The sequence below is a fragment of the Cetorhinus maximus genome, chromosome 21 (assembly GCF_964194155.1).
Source record: "Cetorhinus maximus chromosome 21, sCetMax3.hap1.1, whole genome shotgun sequence".
NCBI lineage: Eukaryota > Metazoa > Chordata > Chondrichthyes > Lamniformes > Cetorhinidae > Cetorhinus > Cetorhinus maximus.
Window position 1 is genome coordinate 37,417,701 of NC_135899.1, and position 24,277 is coordinate 37,441,977.

The 24,277-nt window shown below is 45.9% G+C and overlaps 3 protein-coding genes across 4 annotated transcripts in view; 1 reads left to right on the forward strand and 2 right to left on the reverse strand.

Moving 5' to 3' along the window:
• Nucleotides 1-24,277, reverse strand: part of LOC144695227 (uncharacterized) — a 384,420-nt gene that overhangs the window by 225,558 nt on the left and 134,585 nt on the right. The gene's annotated exons all lie outside the window — the stretch shown is intronic.
• Nucleotides 1-24,277, forward strand: part of LOC144695231 (uncharacterized) — a 407,499-nt gene that overhangs the window by 208,774 nt on the left and 174,448 nt on the right. The window lies entirely within an intron of this gene.
• On the reverse strand, nt 4,513-7,674 carry LOC144695211 (uncharacterized). The gene has a single exon (XM_078566098.1). The coding sequence runs from the start codon at nt 6,820-6,822 to the stop codon at nt 5,401-5,403; it is 1,422 nt and encodes a 473-aa protein (XP_078422224.1). The 5' UTR covers nt 6,823-7,674; the 3' UTR covers nt 4,513-5,400.

Sequence of the window (24,277 nt, forward strand, 5' to 3'; positions counted from 1 at the left end):
CGTTTCTAAACAAACACAGGAAAGTAGGAATTTCGAGGCATGGGAGAGGGAGCTGATTTGTAAGGGCAAAGAATTTCTACTTTACTAACTCTAGTTTATAGTTAACAGTACAAGAGTAAGGTTAAAGTAAGATAAAGTAAATAAAAGTAACTAAAGTTAAAGTAAATAAAGTGATTAAAAAGTTTAAGATTAAGGCATGGCAGGACAGCTCAGCCAAGCAGAATGCCCATGCTGTGGCATGAGGGGAGTTGTGGACACTTCTTGTGGCTCAGACAAGCCCATGTTCATGAAGTGTCACTGGCTGTGCAAGCTTGAGCTCTGCGTATCAGAGCTTGAGAAGCAGCTGGAGTCACTGTAGTGCATCCATGAGGCAGAGAACTACATGGATAGCATGTTTAGAGAGTTGGTCACACTGCAAGTTAGGGGCAAGCAGACAGATAGGGAGTGGGTGACTGCCAGGCAGTCCAAGAGAAATAGGCAGGTAGTGCAGGAGTCCCCAGAGGTCCGGCTCACCAACCGGTTTTCCATTCTGTATATCGGTGAGGGCGATGGATCCTTGGAGGAGTGTAGCAAAGCCAAGCCCATGGCACCATGGATGGCCCAGCTGTACAGGAGGGGAGGAAGAAGAGTGTTAGGGCAGTACCGATAGGGGATTCTTTAGTTAGGAGAGCAGACAGGCGTTTCTGCAGCCTTCAATGTGAGTCCAGGATGGTTTGTTGCCTGGAGGGCGAACAGCCAGATGTTGTGGTCCACATTGATACTGATGACATAGGGTGTGGTCCTCAATTGGAACTTAGGGAGCTATGTAGAAAATTAGCAAACAGGACTAAATTGTAATGTGAGATTACTCACAGTGCCACGTACGAGTATAGTTGTTTTTTTTTATTCGTTCAAGGGATGTGGGCATCACTGCCTAGGCCAGCATTTTTTGCTCATCTCTAATTGCCCCTGTTCAGAGATCATTTGCTGTGGATGTGGAGTCACATGCAGGCCAAACCGGGTAAGGACAGCAGATTTTCTCCCCTAAAGGACATTAGTGAACCAGATGGGTTTTACGACAATAGTCATCATTAGGCTTTTAATTCCAGATTTTTGTTGAATTCAAATTTCAGCATCTGCTATGGTGGGATTCAAACCCAGGTCCCCAGAGTAATAACCTGGGTCTTTGAAATACTAGTCAGTGACAATACCACTATGCCACCACCTCACAGATGAATGTGTGGCTGGAAAGATGGTGCAGGAAGGAGGGCTTTAAATTCCTGGGACTGGCTCTGGGGGAGATGACACCTGTACAAGTGGAAGGGTTGCATCTGAACAGAGCCAGGTCTAAGTTCCTTGCGGTCGTTTTGCTAGTGATGTTGGGGAGGGTTTAAACTAACTCAGCAGGGGTGTGGGAACCAGGAGAAAATATTAGAAAGTAATACCGGGCTACACCAAATGCTGGGAGAGGCAGATAGCACTAAAATAGAGAATAGTAAGTTAATAGATGGAGTCGGAGTAAGGGAGCAAGTAATTAAGTCTAACTCAGGGTTACACTGCATGTATGTGAATGTACAGAGTATAGTTAATAAAATTGGGGAGTTACAGGCACAGATTGCCTTGTGGGATTATGATGTTGTGGCGATAGTGGAGACCTGATTTAAGTAAGGGCAAATCTGGGTGTTAAATATTCCTGGTTACGAGGTGTTCAGAAAAGATAGGAAAGGGAAAAAAGGAGTACTTTTGGTTGAGAGTATTGCAGTACTGGAGAAAGAGGATGTGTCAGAGGATTCAAGGACAGAATTGATTTGGCTAGAGCTAAGGAAGAAGAAGTGTGCAATTACATTGCTCGGTGTAATATATAGACCACCAGATAGTGGGAAGGATATAGAGGAACAAATCTGCAAGGAAATTACAGAGGTGTGAACATCATATAATTATAATGGGGGACTTTAAGTACCCGTATTTGGACTGGGATAGTGGTAGTTTAAGGGGCAGTGAGGGACAAGCGTACCTAGATTGCGTTCAGGAGAATTTCCTACAGCAGTATGTGTCCAGTCCAACAAGAAAGGAGGCACTGCTGGACCTGGTTCTTGGGAATGAGGTGGGCCAAGTAAATCAAGTGACAGTAGGGGAACATTTAGGGGATAGTGATCATTGTATCATAAGGTTTAGGATAACGGTGGGAAATGACATTGGTCAATCCAGAGTAAGAATAATCTACTGGCGGAGAGCGGACTTCAATGGGCAAGAATGGAGCTGGGCCAGATAGACTGGAACTAAAGACTGGTGGGAAAAACAGTGGCTGAACAATGGGCTACCGTAAAAGAGGAGATGGTTTGGGTACAGTCAAGGTATGTTCCCTCAAAAGGGGAGGGTAGGACAAACAAATCCAGAGGTCCCAGGATGACAAAGAAGATAGAAATTAAATTAAAGAAGAAAAAGTGTGCTTACGACAGGTGTCAGGTAGCAAATACAATTGAGAACCAAGCTGAATACATAAGGTTTAGAAGGGATGTGAAAAAACAAATACGAGAAGCAAAGAAGGATTATGATAAAAGACTGGCAGCTAACATAAAAGGAAGTCCCAAATATTCTATAAGCACATCAGTAGTAAAAGGGTGGTGAAAGGAGGAGTAGGGCTGACTAGGGACCAAAAAGGGGGATTTACACATTGAGGCAAGAAGCATGCCTGAGGTGTAAAATGAATACTTTGCATCTGTCTTTACCTACGAGGCAGATGCTGTCCAGGAGGAAACTCAGTCACTAGAAGGGTTTAAAATTGATTAGGAGGAGGTATTGGATTAGCTGTCAGTGCTTAAGTTGATAAGGCATCGGGACAGGATGAGATGCATCCAAAATATTGAAGGGAGTTGAAATTGCAGAGGCACTGGCAATAATCTTTCAATGTTCTCTGGATTTGGGAGAGGTGCCAGAGGACTGGAGAATTGCAAACATTATGACCTTGTTCAAAAGAGGTTGTAAAGACCTGTCCTGCATTTACAGACCAGTCAGTTTAACTTCAGTGGTGAGGAAACTTCCAGAAAAAATTATTCGACATAGAATTAATAGTCACATTGAGAAATGTGGATTGATTTGGAAGAGTCAGCATGGACTCGTTAAAGGAAAATATTGTCTAACTTGCTGGAGTTTTTTGAAGACGTAACAGAGATGGTTGATGAGGGCAAGGCCATTAATGTGGTGTATACGGACTTGCAAAAGGTGTTCGATACAGTGCCATACAACAGACTTGTGAGGGAAGTTATAGGTTATGGAATAAAAGGGGAAGTAGCAACGTGGATGCACAATTGGCTGAGCAATAGGAAACAGAGAGTAATGGTTAATGGGTATTTTTCGGGCTGGAAAAATGGTGGAGTTCCCCAGGGGTCAGTATTGGGACCTGTGCTTTTCCTGATGTATATAAATGATGTAGATCTTGGTGTGCAGTGGACGATTTCAAAGTTTGCATACAACACAACATTTGGGAGAACTGTAAACTGTGAGGAGGACAGTGTAGAACTTCAAAAGGACATTGACACATTGGTTGAGTGGGCAGATAGGTGACAGATGAAGTTCAATGCGGAAAAGTGTGAGGTGATACACTTTGGTACAAAGAACATGGAAAGTCAGTATAAAGGATACTATTCTAAAGGGTGTGCAGAAGCAGAGAGACCTGTGTATATACGTTCATAAATCATTAAAGATGGCAGGACAGGTGGAGAGAGCTGTTTCTAAAGCATACAGTATTCTGGGTTTCATTAACAGGGGCATGGAGTACAAGAGCAGGAAGGTGATGATAAACTTATATACTACACTGGTTAGACCTCAGTTGGAGTACTGTGTACAGTTTTGGGCGCCATACTATAGGAAGGATGTGAATGCATTGGAGGGAGTGCAGAAGAGGTTAACGAGAAAGGTTCCAGGGATGAGACATCTCAATTATGAGGAAAGGTTGGAGAAGTTGGGACTGTTTTCCCTGGGGAGAAGAGGGCTAAGAGCAGACTTGATAGAAGTTTTCAAAATCATGAAGGGTCTGGACAGGGTAGGTTGGGAGAAACTGTTCCTGGTCGTAAATGGGTTAAGATTACTCCCTCTGTCCAGCGGTTGTGAGGACAAGAATATGAGAACACAGCAGCTTCAAATGGAGCTGAAGAATTGTTGCAGGAAGGACTTCAGAGGAAGCTGTTCAAATGAATGGGTTGCACCTCCACAGAGCTGGGACTAAGGAGCTTGTGGGTAGGTTAGTTGGCGCTACAGGATTAAGGGGTTTCTGGGTACGTTAGCTGGCGCTGTGGGCCTAAGGAGCTTGTGGGTAGTTTGGCTGGCGTGTTGGGACTAAGGAGCTCATGGGTAGGTTAGCTGGGGCTATGGGGCCAAGGAGCTCGTGGGTAGGTTAGTTGGAGTTCTGGGGCCAGGAGCTTGCAGATAGTTTGGCTGGTGCTATGGGGCCAAACAGCTCGCGGATAGTTTGGCTGGCATTGTGGGGTTGGATTCAAATTAATTTTACAGGGCGATAGGTAAATTAATGCTCCTTCCACTGGGATCACTGAAAGAAACATTTCCCTGTTTATTCAATTTACTTTCCAATAGTTGTTACATTGAAATGTGGTTTTAATAACACCAGAAGCTGGGAATGATACACAACACGTCGCCCAATTTTAAGGTCAGCCTGACACTGCTCCCTCCCCACTCTCTGTATTATTATTTTACAGAAGCTGCACAGATTCCCACACATGCCATGAGGCACTTTACAATCAGATTCAATCATCCTGCGGTTTTTTGGGGATGTTGCTGTTTCTTCCAGGTTCTGTGACAATTCCTGTGTGTTCAACTCTCAGCCGTAGGTACCACCCGGCTCGGCTCCACCCGGCACATCCGCACCCAGCTCGGCTTCACCCGGCACATCCGCACCGGGCACATCCGCACCCGGCTTGGCTTCACTCAGCACATGCACACCCAGCTCGGCTTCACCCGGCACGTCCGCACCTAGCTCGGCTTCACCCGGCGTGTCTGCGTCTGAATATCACATTCATCCCACATTTATAACGTTCCTTTAACATAGTGTAAAACATCCCAGGTGCTTCACAGAAGTGATGACCCTGAGCCAGATAAGAAGATATGAGGATGTTGAACCGAGGGCCCTCTCAGGAGGATGTAAAAGATCCCACAGACTCTATTTTGAAGGAGAGCAGGGGAACTCTCCCCAGTGTCCTGGCCAATATTTCACTCTCAGCCAATCTCACTGAAAACAGATCGTCTCTGGTCATTAACACATTGCTGGTTGTGGAGACTGACTGCACACAAAGAGATCCTGAGGTCGTGAAAGGTGTCATATAAATGCAAATTCTGTCAACTGCAGCCCAGTTACTGTGGTTAGCAGCAACAGCATTAAGTCTTCCCCATTGCCAAAATGAACAAGCTTCAGCCCTGAATCTGATTAACATCAGCAATAACTGCAGAATCGGAGCAGGGCAGGCACGTGTGAACTCGCTGGTGTCTCATCAAGTTGGATGATTGTGTGAATCCCTTCCCACACACGGAGCAGCTGAAGGGTCTCTCCCCAGTGTGAATGCGCTGGTGTTCCTTGAGGATGGTGGATCGAGTGAATCCCTTCCCACACAGAGAGCAGGTGAATGGTTTCTCCCCAGTGTGAACTCGCTGGTGGCTCAGCAAGTGAGATGATTGTGTGAATCGCTTCCCACACACAGAGCAGGTAAATGACCTCTCTCCAGTGTGAAGTCGCTGGTGTCTCAGCAAGTTCCCTGATCGAGTGAATGCCTTGACACACGTGGAACAGGTGAATGGCCTTTCCCCGGTGTGAACTCGCTGGTGGCTCAGCAGGTTGGATGAGCGATTAAAACTCTTCCCACACATGGAGCAGGTGAACGGCCTCTCCCCAGTGTGAACTAGCTGGTGTCTCAGCAGGTGTGATGACTCAGTAAATCCCTTCCCACACACAGAGCAGGTGAACGGTCTCTCCTCGGTGTGAAGGTGCTGTTTCAGTTCCTCAGTGCTTTGGAAGTTCTTCTCCCAGTCAGAGCATTGAAAAGCTCTCTCACTGCTGTGCTGTCGTTTATGTCTCCACAGGTGGGATAACTGGTTAAACCTCTTCCCACAGTGAGAGCAGGTGAACGGCCTCTCCACGGTGTGAACTCGCTGGTGCCTCAGCAGGTCAGATTTCTGTTTGAATCCTCTCCCACACGTGGAGCACCTGAATCGCCTCGCTCCAGTGTGGGTTAGCTGGTGTCTCTGCAGGTGGGATGATTGTGTGAATCCCTTCCCACACACGGAGCAGGGGAACGGTGTCTCCTCAGCGTGAATAAGCTGATGCCTCACCATGATGGACAACTGGCTGAATCCCTTCCCACACATGGAGCAGGTGAACGGTCTGTCCCCGGTATGAACTCGTTGGTGTCTCAGCAGGATTGATGATTCAGCTAATCCCTTCCCACACACGGGGCAGGTGAAAGGCCTCTCCCTGGTGTGAACTCGCTGGTGTCTCAGCAGGGTCGATGACTTGGCGAATCTCTTTTCACACATGGAGCAGGTGAACGGCCTCTCCCCAGTGTGAACCCGCTGGTGTGTCAGCAGGTGAGATGACTGATTAAATCTCTTCCCACATTGGGAGCAGGTGAATGGTCTCTCCCCGCTGTGAATTCGCTGGTGTCTCAACAGGGCTGATGATTCAGAAAATCCCTTTCCACAGTGAGAGCAGGTGAACGGCCTCTCCCCGGTGTGAACTCGTTGGTGTCTCAGCAGGTGGGTTGACTTATTAAATCCCTTCCCACAGTGAGAGCAGGTGAAGGGTTTTTCCCGGCTGTGAACCCGCTCGTGTCTCAACATGTTTGAAAATCGACTGAATCCCTTTTCACAACGGAAGAGGTGAACAGCCTTTCCCCAGGTGTGACCGTATCAATAAGTTTCCAGATTAGAGCGATAACTGAACAACTTCCTGCCGTCCCCACGTTATCCACATGGACTCTCCCAGCTTTGTTTGAGTTGAACCTCCCCAGATTGGTCAGTCAGTCGAATCCACACACAACACGGAACACGTGTACGGTCTGTCCGAGCTGCAAGTGCTGCTTTCCCCTTACAAATTGTCGATGATCTTCAGGTCCTGAGGAATCGAGTGACTTGGTCAGATTGACACGATGTCAGATCTGAGCTTCCCGACTGCAAACCCTCTCCCTGTAAAACAAGTTTACAATTACCAAAAAGAAAGCAGGAGAAATTCAGAATTGACAGTTTTCCAGTTTTACATAATTTTTATTCCTCCAAAACCAGCTCGCCCTCCTCTCTGTTTCTCTCAAAGTGTCACTGTCCCTTTAAATGACGTGCCACAGGGACAGTGTCTCTTTAATATTCAGATCACGGGCAGGTGCGCATGCTCACTCAGCTCAAATCAAGTAGGCCGGCACTGCGCATGCGTGCGGGAATCCAGGGGTAAAGGCGGACGCTGAGGAACAGAATAGTCCCGAGAGTTAGTTTTCCGCCACCAAACCCGAGTGAGTGAGCTCCGTGGATGGGGTAAGGGATGACGAAGCGGGCGGGCGGACAGACAACGAGTAAGGGATTCGAATAAAACACAAATTTTTAGAGCCCAACATGAGGTAACGGGCAACCAAGCCCAACAGATGCAGCGGCGGAGTACTGAGCACGTGATGCCCATGGTGAGGGGGCGAGGTGACGTCCGTTCCGACCAATAGGGAGAGAGAGCCTCTTATACGTTCAGAACTATATTGCCCATGCTGCATTCGCACCAGCGACAGCTCTGAATGAAATGAGTTGCAAAAGAAGGGGCCTGATGAGAGTTGCAGTTCTGACTCGCGCAGCGGCGGTTGGCGCCCAGCGTTCGGGAGTTCGAATTTGAGAGCGCGCGAGCCGAGTGGCTGTCACGTGGGCGGGGCAGGAATTGGAGGTGCTGCACCTGTAAATCCCATCCCCGGGCGGCGGGAGTCATGATCGCAGCCGCTTAACTCCCTCTATCCCATCTCCCCCCCCCCACTCAACGCTCAGGATCCCCTCTTCCTTCCCCCCATTCCCCCTCCTTGACCCCCCCTTCCCTGCTCTGCCATTTAATAAGATCATGGCTAATCTGATAGTAACCTCAAATCTGCATCCCACCTATCCCTGATAACCTTTCACCCCCTTGCTTATGAAGAATCTATCCACCTCTGCCTTAAACATATTCAAAGTCTTTGCTTCCACCACCTTTTCAGGACGAGAGCTCTAAAGACTCGCGACCCCCTGAGAGAAAAATTTCGCCTCGCCTCCATGTTAAATGGGCAAACCCTTATTTTTAAACCGTGTCCCTGAGTTCTAGATTCTGCCACAAGAGGAAACATCCTCTCCACGTCCACCCTGTCAAGTCCCCTGAGGGTCTCGTATGTTTCAATCAAGTAGCCTCTTACTCTTCTAAACTCCAGCAGATACAAGCCTAGCCTGTCCAACCTTTCCTCATAAGACAACCCACCCATTCCAGGTATTAATCTGGTAAACTTTCTCTAAACTGCTTGCAACACATTTGCATCCTTCCTTAAATAAGGTGACGAATGCTGTACACAGTACTCCAGGTGTGGACTCACTCATGCTCTGTATAACCGAAGCATAACCTCCTTACTTTTGCATTCAATTCCCCTCGCGATAAATTATAACGTTCTATTAGCTTTCCTAATAACTTGCTGTACCTGCATACTCGCCTTTTGCGATTCATGCACGAAGGTATCCAGATCTCTCTGCATCTCAGAGCTCTGTAATCTATCACTTTTATTCTTCCTGCCAAAATGGACAATTTCAAATTTTCCCACATTATATTCCATTTGCCAGATCTTTGTCCACTCACTTAACTTATCTATATCTTTTTGTATCCTCCTTCTGTCCTCTTCATAAATTACTTTCCTACCCACCTTTGTGTCATCAGCAAATTTTGTAACCATCCCATCCATCCCTTCATCCAAGTCATTTATATAAATTGTTGAAGTTGAGGTCCCAGCACTGATCCCTGTGGCACACCACTCATTACATCTTGCCAACCTGAAAAAGACCCATTTATACCTACTCTCTGTTTCCTGTTAGCAAGCCAATCTTCTATCCATGTCAGTATGTTTCCCCCCTATACCATCAGCTTTTATTTTCTGCAGTGAACTCTGATGTGGCACTTTATCAAATGCCTTCTGAAATCTAAATACAGTACTGGTTCCCCTTTATCAACAGCACATGTTACTTCCTCAAAGAACTCCAATAAGTTGGTTAACATGACTTCTCTTTCACAAAACCATGTTGACTCTGCTTGATTACCTTGAACTTATCCAAGTGCTCTGCTATAGTTGTTTTAACAATAGCTTCTAACATTTTCCCTATGACAGATGTTAAGCTAACTGGCCTGTAATTTCCCACTTTCTGTCTCCCTCCCTTTTTGAATAATGGAGTTACATCTGCTATCTTCCAATCTCTCTTTCCAGAATTTAGGGAGATCCAGTGCATCAACTATCTCACTAGCCACTTCTTTTAAGACCCGAGGGTGAAGTCCATCAGGACCCGGGCTCTTGTCAGCCCACAGCTCCAACAATTTACTCAGTAACGCTTCTCTGGTGATTGTAATTTTCCTGAGTTCCTCCCTTCCTTCCATTTCCTGATTTATAGCTGCTTTTGGGATGTTACTTGTATCCTCTGTTGACCGGAGGTCACCGGTAACGGTTATTGGCTTCGTACAAAGAGGAGAAGAGTCAATTCTCTCTTAACTCTCATTTCGCTTTATTCACGTCGTTAGATCATATACATATAGCTTATATGTCTGGTTAGATATAGGAATGCAGTTTACAGCAGGTTATACAGTTTTATGCCCAAACTAGGATCTAAACGCACACCCACTAGTTTTCTCTGACACTCCCTGAGTGGTCACAGAATATAAAAGCTAATACCCGAAAAGGAGAGCTGACGCTGGCCAGGCATTCCGTTCTCTCTCTCTCTTTCAACGTCGTCTCTACGTTGCTGACGTAGGTTCTTCCACTTCCGCAATGGTTGTTCTCCGGAGACTTCGCTGGCTCCACGCTCGAGATTCTCTATTCTTATTCTGAATCTTATCTCTTCAAGCTGTGCTGTCTCTCTCTCTCGTTGGTTTAGGCTTGCTTGCCTAGTCTGTGGCATCTCCTTATTGGCTCTGTCCCAAGGTAGCATTACCTCATTACTCCTTTTCTAAATAAGGACTTGTGTCTTATCACATTCCCTTTGTTTTTCACGAAACTCAGCTACTTCAAACCTGTCCCAGCCAGCTCAAGTCAGTGACTGGACTCAGGTTACTTCAGGTCAAAAGTTGCTTTTGCCTATGTGTCAGCAGTTCGGCTGCAGCCCCTGGCCAACATCTCCCTCCTTTTGATCCAAAGATACTTATCTTAGGATCGTTATTCTCCCTTTCTGTGTACCACTCCTGAGGTTGTCATTGTCCCCCAATGAGTATGTTACATCCGCGATATCATATGGTTATATAAAAATATAAAAGAGAAGCGTATATAAGATATACTTCACAAAGTGTCCTTATATTGATAATTATTTCTTCTGTTTCATTATAGCACTAACATTCAATCGGTACAAAATTTCAATTTTCCATCTTCTAAGCTGATACATGTTGAATATGACAAGTATTAAAGCACATATGATTACAACTACAGCAGCACGTGATAAAATCCTGACCCATGGATGTATTTGAACATTAGATCCCCAATTCCAAAACTTATCCCAGAACCCGGGGTCCTGTAGCAGTTCCTCTGCTTTATCAGCCTGAGTTCTAATTATTTTAGTATGTTTAGTCCATTGATGAATTATCTCATTGGTTTCCTCCGCTATTTGCATCTAATCTGCAGTCAGGTGCGGAATGGGTGGTAGTTCGGTAGGAACATATTTCCGCAGATCTTGGTCTATATTGGTACGTTGGACTGTGAGGTTTTCATTTATTACCATCCTCATTATTGGCTTAGGCAAAACTTGTCCACCGATAACCAGGTCTAAGTTCACATTGTTAATTGCCACATTGTGTCCTTCCAGAGGGCACTGTTTCCATCCTTTGTTATAGTTCATAGCCGCTGTGGCTATGTAATACGTTTGTCCCACAAGGGCGTATTGTAAAAAGGACTGGCTGTTAACAGGCAGAATGGACATCTCTGGTATGAGTCGCTACCCCAGTCAATATTCACATAGGTGTGGTCCCAGTGGACTATAATTTTACCTCGATCGTCGCTACCTGATGGTCACTCAATAAATGGACCCACAAATTGACTAATGATTTCTGGGATGACTGACAATGTCGCCTCTACAACTTTGTTGCATGAAAACTGTACTCCCGCTCCCTCTGGTATACCCAAAGTCTTTCCCGCGCACGCTAACCCATCCACTCCTGTATAATAGAAATTTAAGTCCTCTCTTTTCCCTTTGTTGGTTCGGACTGTCTTATTCTGCAGAGCAAAGTTGTTCCTTGTCTCGGGATATCCCTCCGTCGTCGACACTGCTTCAGGCACGTTCATTCGTTGTGACGGCTCAGAGGCAGGTTCAACCGCAGTTCTGATGATGGTCAATTGGACAGCAACAAAATGCATTATCCCCTTCATTTTAGGCTGGACCTGTAATGAACAAGTGTAATTTCTGTCCTTATTTACAGTTTCTTTTAAGTACTATTTTAAGTCCAGTCTTTCCATATACTGAACCAGACCGTCCATATCCTGTTCCCAATTTGTTTCAGATTCTAACCGTCCCTTTCTTCTAACCCACTTATTCCCCCTCTTTGTTTTATTTTTCTTTCGTTTTCTCCCTGGAATTTGCATGTGAACGGACAGTATCAAATTTGTTTTCAATCACCTCCTCTTTGATCTGTAGCTGGCCCTGTTCTTGATCTCCCTGACCTTTGGGATTCGGAACATCATTAGCATCGAGCAGTACATGCCAATGGTGATTATCTTGTTTTTCTCCCACTAACTTTAGCTGATTAATGTGATACCAGCCACTCTTATCTGGTGTCGTTAATATCTTGTATACAGATGGTCTAGCTTTATCTACTATCTCATAGGGGCCAGCAAATTTTGGACTCAAGAATGAGGTGCGCAGGTGTATTCTAATCATTACTCTTTGTCCGGGGCTCAACTCTTTCGGGCTGGCTTTGGTGTCGAAATAAGCCTTGCCTTGTTGTTTCTTCTTTCCCTGTTGGTGAGCATCTACATAATTTGCTTCTTTTACTGTTTCTACTAGCTGTTGTACCCATTTTTCTGATATAATGTGGTCCACCTCAGGTTCGGACAAATCCAAACCTACCAACCCCTCCATTCCCCTCATGTCCCTTCCTATCATGAGTCTATAAGGACTGTAGCCTGTTGATGAAGCCACGGTATTTCTGATTATCAGCAGCACATAGGGCAGAACGACCTGCCAGGTTGTCTTGTGCTGCTGCACCATTTTGGCTATCATGTTTTTCAATGTCCGATTCATTCTTTCCACAATTCCATTAGACTTTGGCCTATAGGGTATGTGGAATCTCTGTCTGACCCCAAAAAGGGTCATAACATCTTGCATTACTTGGGCTGTAAAATGTGTTCCCTGATCTGATTCTATGCTTCGGGGTAAACCCTAATGGGTAAGCACCTTTTTGAATAGAATTTTCGCAGTAATTTTGTTCTGGTCGGAAAAGCTTCCACCCATTTAGTGAAAGTATTCACAATTACTAGAATATACTTGTATCCTCCTGGAGTGGGGGGAAGGGGTTCTACATAGTCTATCTGTAAATTAGTCCAAGGCCCTTCTACTGGTCTAGTATGTCGGAGGGCCCCTTTCTTAACATTTCTATTGGGGTTGTGTTGTGCACAGATCAAACAATTCTTGACATAGTGTTCCATGTCACCTTTCATTCCGGGCCACCAGCACACCTCCTTTACCTGATCCAGGGTGCTCTCCATCCCTTTATGACCCCATAAGTCATGGTACCAGTGGATAATTTGGTTTCATCCCCCCTCTGGCACCACAAATTTCCCCTCACATAAAACCACTCTGTCTTGAATATAGACCCCCTCGGGCCTTTTGTATGTGTCTGACTCTGCTCCTTCTATTAGTTTTTTCAATTCTCCGTCTTTCTTTTGCTCCTCCGTTAAATCCATTACTTTGACCTGCTTCTCTTTCTGGCCGCCAATTTCCCCAATCGGTGGCTGCCATTCCTGTCCACTTACAGCACCTCGTTTGGCTAGTTCATCAGCTTTCCTGTTCCCTTTAGGAGATAGTTTTGAATGAGCTTTCACTTTTGTGACCCCAAATCCTTTCCCCTGTGCTTCTTCAAAGATGTACCGTAATAGCGGGTCCGAAGGAAGGGGTCTTCCATCCGCTGAGACAAATCTTCTCGCTTTCCATAGAGGCAAATGTTATGTGAGGCTATTACAGACATACATGCTATCAGAATATATGACTGATCTAGGCGGAAAATATTACAGACATACATGCTATCAGAATATATGACTGATCTAGGCGGAAAATATTCCACATATGTGATGGCTGCTAGTTCTGCTGCCTGCGCACTCATGGTTTTAGGTAATTTCAAAGCCGCACTATATCTTTCCTGTCCGTGTTTATCCTCCATGTATATCCCACAGCCAGTTCTCCTTTCCCCATCCTGTATTGATGAAGAGCCATCCACAAAAATTTTAAAATAGGGTTCTTTTCTTCCTTTCCTGTTTCCTTTGTTTTTCTGCTTTCAGGCCCTGTCTTACTCCCTCCCTTTTCCTTTGATACAAATGGGCCCTTGGGGTCATTTGCTATCATCAATTGACATTCATGTTTTTCTCCCTGATAAACTAAGTTGTCTTCTAACATAGTGGTGGTTTTTACCCCCTTTACGGTTATATTTCTCCCTTGCAGCAACAATGTCCATCTAGCGATTCTATTTTGGCTAGCTGCACCATCCTTAATCCTTCCGTCTAACAGTAGCTGTACGGGGATGTGTTCTGTTAATATTGTAAGTGGGTTTAGTCCCACTATATAGGTAAAATGCTGCACTGCCCAAAAAGACAGCTAGCAAGTGTTTTTCACATATCGTAAACCCCTGCTCTACTGGTGAGAGTATGTGTGAGGCGTACGCTACTGGTCGTAATTTCCCGTGTGTCTCCTGTAATAGAACTGCCGAAAGGGTGTTGTCTGTGGTAGCCACCTCCAATGAAAACGGCTCAGTAAGATTTGGGGTTTTCAGAGCAGGCACGGCAGCTAGTGCTTGCTTTAGAGCGGTCATGGCCTGGGTGTGTTCTGTTTTCCACTCCCAGGCCACACTCTTTTTTTAATAATTCCATCAGCGGGGCCGCTTTTGTGGCGAATCCATCAATGTGGTCCCTGCAATATCCCACCAAGCCTAAGAAGGACCTTAACCCTTTTACATCCCGCGGAACAGGGAGTCTGCCAACCATCTCTATCCTTCGCTTGTCAATGTCCCTCTTCACCGGTGTCAGAATCATTCCCAAGTAAGTAACTTTTTGTTTCATGATCTGCGCTTTTTTAGGGTTAATCTTTAATCCCAAGTCATGTAACAACTGCAGTAATTCACTTAGCAGTTGATAATGTTCCTTTTTGGTTTTAGTTTGTAGGAGTAAGTCGTCTACATACTGCACTAGGCATTCGGGCCTCGAGAATCCTTTTAACCCTTCCCTCAGCCGTTGGTGAAATATGGACAGGGAATTGTGAAATCCCTGCGGCAGGGCGGTCCATGTATATTGCTGTCCTTGGAAAGTAAACGCGAATTTATATTGACATTCTTTCTCCAGTGGAATAGACCAAAAACCGTTACTTATGTCCAAAACTCGTAAACCACTGCACATCCTCATTTTGTCGAACTACTGTCTCTGGGCTAGTTGCTACAGTAGGGGCTGTTAACGGGGTGACTTTATTTAATTCTCTGTAGTCTATCGTTAGTCGCCAGCTACAGTCGGGTTTCCTCACCGGCCAAATAGGTGCGTTGTTAGTAGAAGCTATTGGTCTTAATATCCCACCTTCCCTATCTCTTCTACTGCTTGTTTTGGGAAACCGTACTGCTTTTGTGGTTTGGGGTCTGGACCTTGTATACACACACTCCCAGTCATTTTCCCACAATCTTGTTTATGTCGGGCGAATACTATTGAGTTTTGTGCAATAATTTGTTGTACCTCCCAATTATCACTCATTTCTCCTGGTTCGATCCATATTTCCCCGATCGTACATATCCTATCCTGATATTCCCCCACCGGGACAAGTGTGTGATTTATACTGCCTATGCCCAAAGGCATTTGCCAAATTATACAATTAACGGGGTCAAAGCAGAGTCCCGCTTTGGCCATATAGTCACTCCCTAATATATGTTCTTGTTCTCTGGGTAATTTGATAAGGACCACTGAATGCTCTATCACTATGTCTCCCACATCGACTTCCAATGGTACACTCACATATCCTATTTGTGAATGCCTTGTGAATCCGCTTAGAACGATTTTGTTTTGAATTTTCCAATCTACTCATTGACCTGAGTGGTGTTAACGGTGGTTCGGGATCCCCCTGTGTCCCAAAGGAATGTAATAAGGTGGCCTCCAACCCTACCATTCACTAGGGGTCTCCCTGTGCCATCCCACTGCGTATCACACACCCATAACGGAGAGGCCTGAGACCGTCATTGCAGTTTGGGGTACAACCCGGAACTCGGTGGTATTTCTATCACATCACACTGAGGACTTGGTCTATTCGGCCCTTCCACGGGTAGGCTCTGGTTTCCTCCCCGACCTGCATTCTCTCGTCTCAGGTTCGGATAGTCCCTTGCGAAGTGTCCCTCTTGGCCATAGTTATAGCATCTGGACACCTCGCCCTGAGTTCTCCCTGTTCCCGAGAAGTTTCCTTTTCCTCTGCCTCTACCTCTTCTCACTGTCTGATAAGCTGGAGGGGGTTCCCTCTGAGTAGGTCCCTCCCTTCATTTCTCCAAGTCGTCGCCTGATCCTTAACAGGCATTGCTCTGCCCCCGGATGCCTTGGGTAGTTTTGGTGTTTCCCTTTCCCGTACTCTAACCATCTTCCTAATTATCCAGGGCTCTGTATGTGTGTCATCAGTGGGATCAAACTGATCTAATGCTCTCCTCGTCTCCTCAGTGCCATGTGACACTAGCATTCTCAGCCATCGGTTCCTAACCTCTGGCTGTAAGTTATCCTTATCTAGGCCTGTGCTGTAGTCCCCTTGAAACACTGCCCAAATACAAGCCGAAAATGCGGTGGGGTGTTCACCTTTTCTTTGATAGCATTTCATCAGCAACTCCACTGGGTCCCCTCTATTATTGCCCATGACAGATAATACCTGGTTCTTTAAGGCCTCATTTGTGCCTCTACCAAGTTTTTGTTCCTCCGGTAGGGCGGAGTGTATATGTGGGTGTAGGCACATTAGGATTAATTTTCTTTCCTCAGCATCATCTAAGCCATGTAACCCTCTCTGTTGCCTGACCGCTAGGAACAACTCCCTAGGATCATCCCCGGGCGCACACGTCCCATTATCTTTTGCAATATCCCTCAGTTCTTGTACCCCTGGCCATCTGCCCCTGCTTGTGCACTAGTGGTTACAAGGGGGGCCATTGGGGCAGGCGATTTTTCCGGCTCTGGAGCATATGCTGGCGGTATATCCGCCCCGTCTGCTAAATCATCCCAATCTACATACCCTTGACCACTTTCTTCACCTCTTCCAGGTGCGAAACCACACAGAATGCCCTTCTGTGCAGCTAGCTGATCTTGCAGCTTCACTATCAGTTTCTGACACTTTGTGTGATCACCAGTACTACTTCTCTTCTCCTGAGCTGCTCTGTGAATCACATTCATAGCAGCTTTTAAATCACTACATTGTTGTTTCCATCCCTCCACCTCAGCTCTAGCTGCTTGGGCTTCTCCCTCTCTCTTACTCTTTTCATTAACCAATTTTTCGCACTGTAACTGATATTGGTTCATGTGCATCAAATCTGCACTTCTCTGTCCCTTTAGATCAGTTACCTTCTCACTAAGGCGGGCTATCTCCTCACGGAGTTTTTTATTCTCTTCCTCCAGTCCGTCCCTCTCTCTCCTAGCCTGCTGTTGGAGTTCTATCCACTCCTCAACTAAACATCCGACCGCTACGGACTTCTGTACCTTTTTAAATTTCTTATCTGACATCTTTGTTTGCGCAATTCTCCAAAGGGCCTCCCCAGCGGGTTTTCCCTTGTCGCCAATGTGACCCGCACCCTCCCCGTATTGTGGCCACTTCCCTATTACGAATTTTTTGGGGAGTCCCTTCCAGTCAAAACAATCCAAGTCCCCAGGGCTTGGAGGTTCCCCTTGATTCATCATCTTATGTTAATAGCTATGAATTAACCCAAACTCCTGTTCTCTGTTTACTTTGCCAACTTGGTTCGGCTCGAGTCTCCCGCTGACTCAACGGAGAGATTTATTCTCGAGCCTGCCCAGGGACGCCAAATATGGTGACCGTCACCAGTAACGGTTATTGGCTTAGTACAAAGAGGAGAAGAGTCAATTCTCTCTGAACTCTCAACTCACTTTATTCACATCGTTAGATCATATACATATAGCTTATACGTCTGGTTAGATATAGATATGCAGTTTACAGCAGGTTATACAGTTTTATACCCAAACTAGGATCGAAACGCACACCCACTAGTTTTCTCTGACACTCCCTGAGTGGTCACAGAATATAAAAGCTAATACCTGAAAAGGAGAGCTGAGGCTGGCCAGATGTTCCGTTCTCTCTCTCTTTCGACGTCGTCTCTACGTTGCTGACGTAGGTTCTTCCACTTCCGCGATGGTTGTTCTCTGGAGTCTTCGCTGGCTCCACGCTCGAGATTCTCCAATCTTATTCCGAATCTTATCTCTTCAAGCTGTGCTGTCTCTCTCCCGTTGGTTTAGGCTTGCTTGCCTAGACTGTGGCATCTCCTTATTGGCTCTGTCCCAAGGACTTAGGTAGCATTACCTCATTACTCCTTTTCTAAATAAGGACTTGTGTCTTATCACATTCCCTTTGTTTTTCACGAAACTCAGCTACTTCAAACCGGTACCAGCCAGCTCAAGCCAGTGACTGGACCCGGGTTACTTCAGATCAAAAGTTGCTTTTGCGTATGTGTCAGCAGTTCAGCTGCAGCCCCTGGCCAACACCTCTATGGTGAAGACTGATGCAAAATACCTGTTCAATTCATTTGCCATTTCCTTGTTTTCCATTATTAATTCTCCAGACTCACTTTCTATAGGACCAACGCTCACTTTGTTAAGATTGTAGATCTAAGGTGCTCCGCTCCATGGCACAGTCCTCAGATCATTTCTCTCCCTCTTGAAGCTGTCTGCTTGCCATTCCTTTACTACTAGTTTTCTGCTTTGTCTGGTGGTGAGTGGCATTTCTTTCTGGCTCGACTTAAAATGGGACAGATTGTAAGAGGCCCTCTGTGAATCTGACATCAGGTCATCAGATGGTTTTACACAGGGGCAGCATGTGGATGAGAAATAAGTGGGGGCTGAGAATAGACTCTTGGTCGGACTCCAGAGGGATGGGGGTGGGAAGATAACCATTGCAGGAGATTCCCTGGCTACAACTGAAGAGGCAAAAGTGGACCAAGCAATAACAGTCCTACATATCAGACAACAGAGAGGAGTTGGAGGAGGAGGACAGTCGGGCATGTCAAAGGCTGCAGAGAGGTTACTTCTCTCTGCACAGATGTAGCCTGACTTGAGTATTTCCAGGATTTTCTGAATATACATCAGATTTCCAGCATTCACAATATGTTGCCATTGTATTTGAAGAGCTGGGTGTGTGCACTTCAGGGAAGTGTAGACTATGGGGTGATTTGATGCAGATTTGAAAATAACAACATTTTTGTTCATGACTGCAAGTGGACAAATTATTTTAGTTGCAGTGGAGGTGGTGGCATAGTGGTATTGTCACGAGACCATTAATCCAGAGACCCAGGGTAATGTTCTGGGGACCCGAGTTCAAATTCCACCATGGCAGATGGTATGATTTGAATTCATTAAAAAAAATCTGAAATGAAAAGTCTAATGATAACCATGAAACCATTGTGGATTGTTGGAAAAACCCACCCGGTTCACTAATGTCCTTCAGGGAAGGAAATCTACCGTCCTTACCTGGTCTGGCCTACATGTGACTCCAGATCCACAGCAGTGTGGTTGACTCTTAAATGCCCTCTGAAATGGCCTAGCAAGCCACTCAGTTGTATCAATCCACTAAAAAGTATAAAAGGAATGAAACTGGACGGATCAACCAGCATCGACCTAGGCACCAGAAACAACAACGGTAAACTCAGCCCTGTCGACCCTGCAAAGTCCTCCTCGGTCATACCACTACTGACCGGGGCTGGCCGAGTCCTAAAGGATGTTGGTGCTAGCCTGGGTCTGTGGCAGGTGGTGAGGGAACCAACATGAGGGAAAAACATACTTGACCTGATCCTTACCAACCTGCCTGTCGCAGATGCGTCTGTCCATGACAGTATCGGTAGGGCTGACCACTGTACAGTCCTTGTGGAGATGAAATCCTGTCTTCACATTGAGAATACCCACTAGCATGTGGCACTACCACCGTGCAAAATGGGATAGATTTCAAACAGATCTAGCAACTCAAGACTGGGCAACCATGAGGCGCTGTGGGCCATTATCAGCAGCAAAATTCTATTCAACCACATTAATCATCTGTAACCTCATGGCCTAGCTATCCCCCACTCTGTCATTAGCACCAAGCCAGGGGATCGACACTGGTTCAATGAAGGTGCAGGAGGGCATGCCAGGAACAGCATCAGGCATAGCTAAAAATGAGGTGTCAAACTGGTGAAGCTATAATCACAGGACTAATTACAACAAGTGATAGACAGCACTAAGTGATTCCAAAATGAGTGGATCAGATCTAAGTTCTGCAGTCCTGCCACATCCAGAATGGTGGTGGACAATTATACAACTCACTGGAGGAAGGGGCCCCGCAAATATCCCCATCCTCAATGATGGGGAAGCCCAGCACATCAGTTGAAAAGTTAAGGCTGAAGCATTTGCAACAATCTTCAGCCAGAAGTACCAAGTGGATGATCCACTTCGGCCTCCTCCAGGGGTCTCCAACATCACCGATGCTAGTCTTCAGCCAATTTGATTCATTCCAAGCGATATCAAGAAACGGCTAAAGGCATTGAATACTACAAAGGCTGTGGGATCTGACAATATTCCGGCAATAGTACTGAAGACTTGGGCTCCAGAACAGGCCGCACCCCTAGCCAAGCTGTTCTAGTACAGCTACTGCACTGGCATCTACCTGTCAAAGTGGTAAATTGTCCAGGTATGTCCTGCACACAAAAATCAGGACAAATCCAACCCGGCTAATTACCGCCCCATCAGTTTGCTCTCGATCATTATTAAAGTAGTGGAAGGGGTCATCAACAGTGCTATCAAGCGGCAGTTTGTTAAAAATAACCTTCTCACTGGTGTTCAGTTTGGGTTCTGCCAGGGCCACTCAGCTCCTGACCTCATTACAGCCTTGGTTCAAACATGGACAAAAAAGCTGAACTCCAGAGGTGAGAGTGACTGCCCTTGATATGAAGGCAGCATGTGACCAAGTGTGGCTTCAGGGAGTCCTAGCAAAACTGCAGTCAATGGGAATCAGGGGGAAAACACTTTGCTGGTTGAAGTCATGCCTAGCACAAAGGAAAATGGTTGTAGTTGTTGCAGTCAATCATCTCAGTTCCAGGACATCACTGCAGGAGTTCCTCAGGGTAGTGTCCGAGTCCCAACCATCTTAGCTGCTTCATCAATGACCTTCATTCCATCATAAGTTCAGAAGTAGGGATGTTCGCTGATGATTGCCCAATGTTCAGCACCATTCATGACTCCTCATACTGAAGCAGTCCATGTCCAAATGCAGCAAGACCTGGACAATATCCAGGCTTGGGCTGACAAGTGGCAAGTAACATTCGCACAACACAAGTGCCAGGCAATGACCATCTCCAGCAAGAGAGAATCCAATCATCGTCCCTTGACATTCAATGGTATTACCATCCCTGAATCCCCCACTATCAACATGGTGGGGTGTTACCATTGACCAGAAGCTGAACTGGAGTCACCATATAAATACTGTGGCTACAAGAGCAGGTCAGAGGGCAGGAATCCTGCTGCATGTAACTCACCTCCTGACTCCCCAAAGCTTCAACACCATCTACAAAGCCCAAGTCAGGAGAGTGTTGGAATACTCTCCCCTTTCTTGGATAATTGCAACTCAAGAAGCTTGACACCGTGCAGGACAAAGCAGCCCGCTTGACTGGCACCCCACCCACAAACATTCACTTCCTCCACCATCGATGCACAGTGGCAGCACTGTGTACCATCTACAAGATGCACTGCAGGAACCCACCAAGCCTCTTTAGGCAGCATCTTCCAAACCCATGACCACTACCATCTAGAAGGACAAGGGCAGCAGATACATGGGGACACCACCACCTGGAAGTTCCCCTCCAAGCTACTCACCATCCTGACTTGGAAATATATCGTCGTTCCTTCACTTTCGCTGGGTCAAAATCCTCAAACTCCCTAACAGCACTGTGGGTGTACCTACTCCACATGGATTGCAGCGGTTCAAGAAGGCAGCTCAACACCACCTTCTCAAGGGCAATTGGGGATGGACAATAGATGCTGGCCTAGCAATGTCCACATCCCGTAACTGAATTTAAAAAAAGGATAGGTTCAAGAGGACCACAGCAAGGTAGGTCAACAACACAATTTTTAACAAAAAATCCCACAATTGCACTGGGGTCCATTTTTTTGGGGAATAGAACTGAAAAGCAGAGAAGTTATGTTGAACTTGTATAGAACCTTGGTTAGACCACACTTGGAGAGCTGTGCACAGTTCTGATCTCCAGATTGAAAAAGGACATAAAGGAACTGGAGAAGATGTGAAAAACATTCATAAGGATGATATTAAGAATTAGGATATCTGAGGAGTGGTGAATGGACTGGGACATCCCTGGAGAGGAACTGGACAAGGCGCATGTTGAGCCTCCAAATTTGGAGCTGAGGGGATTGAAGCTCCACAGAAGGGGACCCATGGGCAGGGTGTGGGTTATATGTGGCATATACTCAAACCCCGAGTCAATGCCCAAACACAGGATCCTTGTCCTCTCTCCCCCCGGATCCCGTTTCCCTGCCTCCTGTGCATGTGCTGATGCCACTTCATCACTGCCTTAGATGCTGTCGGTCTTCCTCTTCTGATCTGCTGTCAAACACACCCGAGGCTACACATCCCACACTGATGTTCTCAGTTTGAAAGCCTCTGAGGATGAAGAAAGCTATTCCCACACTAGAAATCTCTGTCAAACGTTTACCAGGGGAAACTGGGACAGCAGCTGCAATAAGTGAGATGGGACAATGACCAGTTTAAATCCCCACCTGATCTGCTGCTCAAAGTGGCCTAACTTTCACCGGTCAGTTTCCCAAACTTCCGGAAGCTCATGTTGCTCCAGAAATATTTGGATTGGCTGTGAGAGACGTCAATCAGAGAGCCCACCCACTCTGCCCATTCTCTCCTCTTCCACAGCTGGTTCACTTCCTGTAGGGACTGAAAAGCAAGTGAGGAGACGGTGAGTGAAGGAGCAGAATTTATAATAATTACATTGCATAATATCCACATAATGTTCAGGCAGTCTGACCATCCTGTGGGGAATCAGGTGTGGAAATGACCCTTATGCTGTGTGAGAAGATCCAGCTGAGAAAGCTGTTTACTTGGTGCTTTGTGCTGAACTGTTTGACTGGAGCTGTGTGTTGGATATTGAGTGTGTTTATTGGAAGCATTTCCCTTCTGAATTACAGGCTAAGTTTTGTTGATGGGTCATTACTGAATATGAGAAGGTGAGGTGTAATTATCTGGGAGGTGCAGAGTGTCTGAGGATTCTTACTGATTTCCTATTGTTGAGTTCTGTGTGTTGGGAGCTGGTTATCAACCTGTAGATTGTGAATGGTCAGTTCTGTCTGTGTGTTGGGATCTGGATGCTTCCTTCTTTTCAAATCCCTCCAAGACCTCCCACCACCCTATCTCTGAACTTTGGAGAGGGTACAGAAGAGATTTACTGGAATGGTTATAGGATTGAGGGATTACAGTGACGTGGATAGACCAGAGAAGCTGGGATTGTTTCCCTTAGAGCAGAGAAGGCTAAGAGATTTGTTAGATATGTTTAAAATCATGAAGGGTTTAGACAGAGTAAATAAAGAGATACTCGGTTCAAACCTGGACTCTGAAGTATACCCAGTGCTGCCCCTGACATGTCTATCTACTGGTTTGATGATAATTATGGAATGAGGGCTGTGCCGGGCTGTGATATTGTGGTGGAATACAATCCTGCGCTGCTGATCACTCACTGCACCTCATGGATTCCCAGTTTTGGGACTTGTCCTTCGTCTACTTCCCCAGCGATGATTAACATGGTGAAGTACTCATTCATCAGTTGGGAAGGGAGAGGTAGTTTTCCTTTAACTTATTTGACCTGAAGCCATGAGACTCCATGTAGTTAATATTGAGGACTTCCCCACCTGCCAGTTGGATGGGACATACCCAGAGATAGTGACGGAGGAGTCTGGGATGTTTCCAGATTGATACGATTCAGTAAGTATCACTACTACTTGACCAGTCTGTGGGTCAGCTCTCCTCACTTGGGTACTTGTCCTCAGACCTTGGTAAGAGAGACTTTACAGATTTCACTGGGCTGAGATCAACTTCGTCTTATTCTGACACAATGCCAGGATTGTCCAGATCGATCTGATTTTCCTCTTATTATTGGACTTTGTAATGATTGTTTATCATTGTTTGCGAGGCCACTTCAGAGGACAGCTGAGAGTCAACCACGTTGTGTGGGACTGCAGTCACATGTAGACCAGACCAGGCAGTTGTATCAGGTTCCCTTCCTTGAAGGGCAATATTTGGGTTTTTGGGACAATCTGAAAGTTTTCAAGTTTTTATTTTGAATCTATTCCTCAAATTCCAAAATTTAATAAATTTAGTTTCACAACATGGAGTGGTTAAGCTGAATAGCACAGATACCTTTAAGGGAAAATTAGATAAGCACATGACGGAGAAAGGAACAGAAGGATATGCTGAGATGAAAATGGGTGAGAGGAGGTTCATGTGAAGCACAAACACCAGCCTGGACCAATTGGGCCAAATGGCCTGTTTCTGCACTATAATTCTATGTATGTAACTTTCTGCGGTTGGATTTGAACTCTCAACCTCTGGATTGTTAATCCAGCACCATAGCAATTCAGCTGTCATA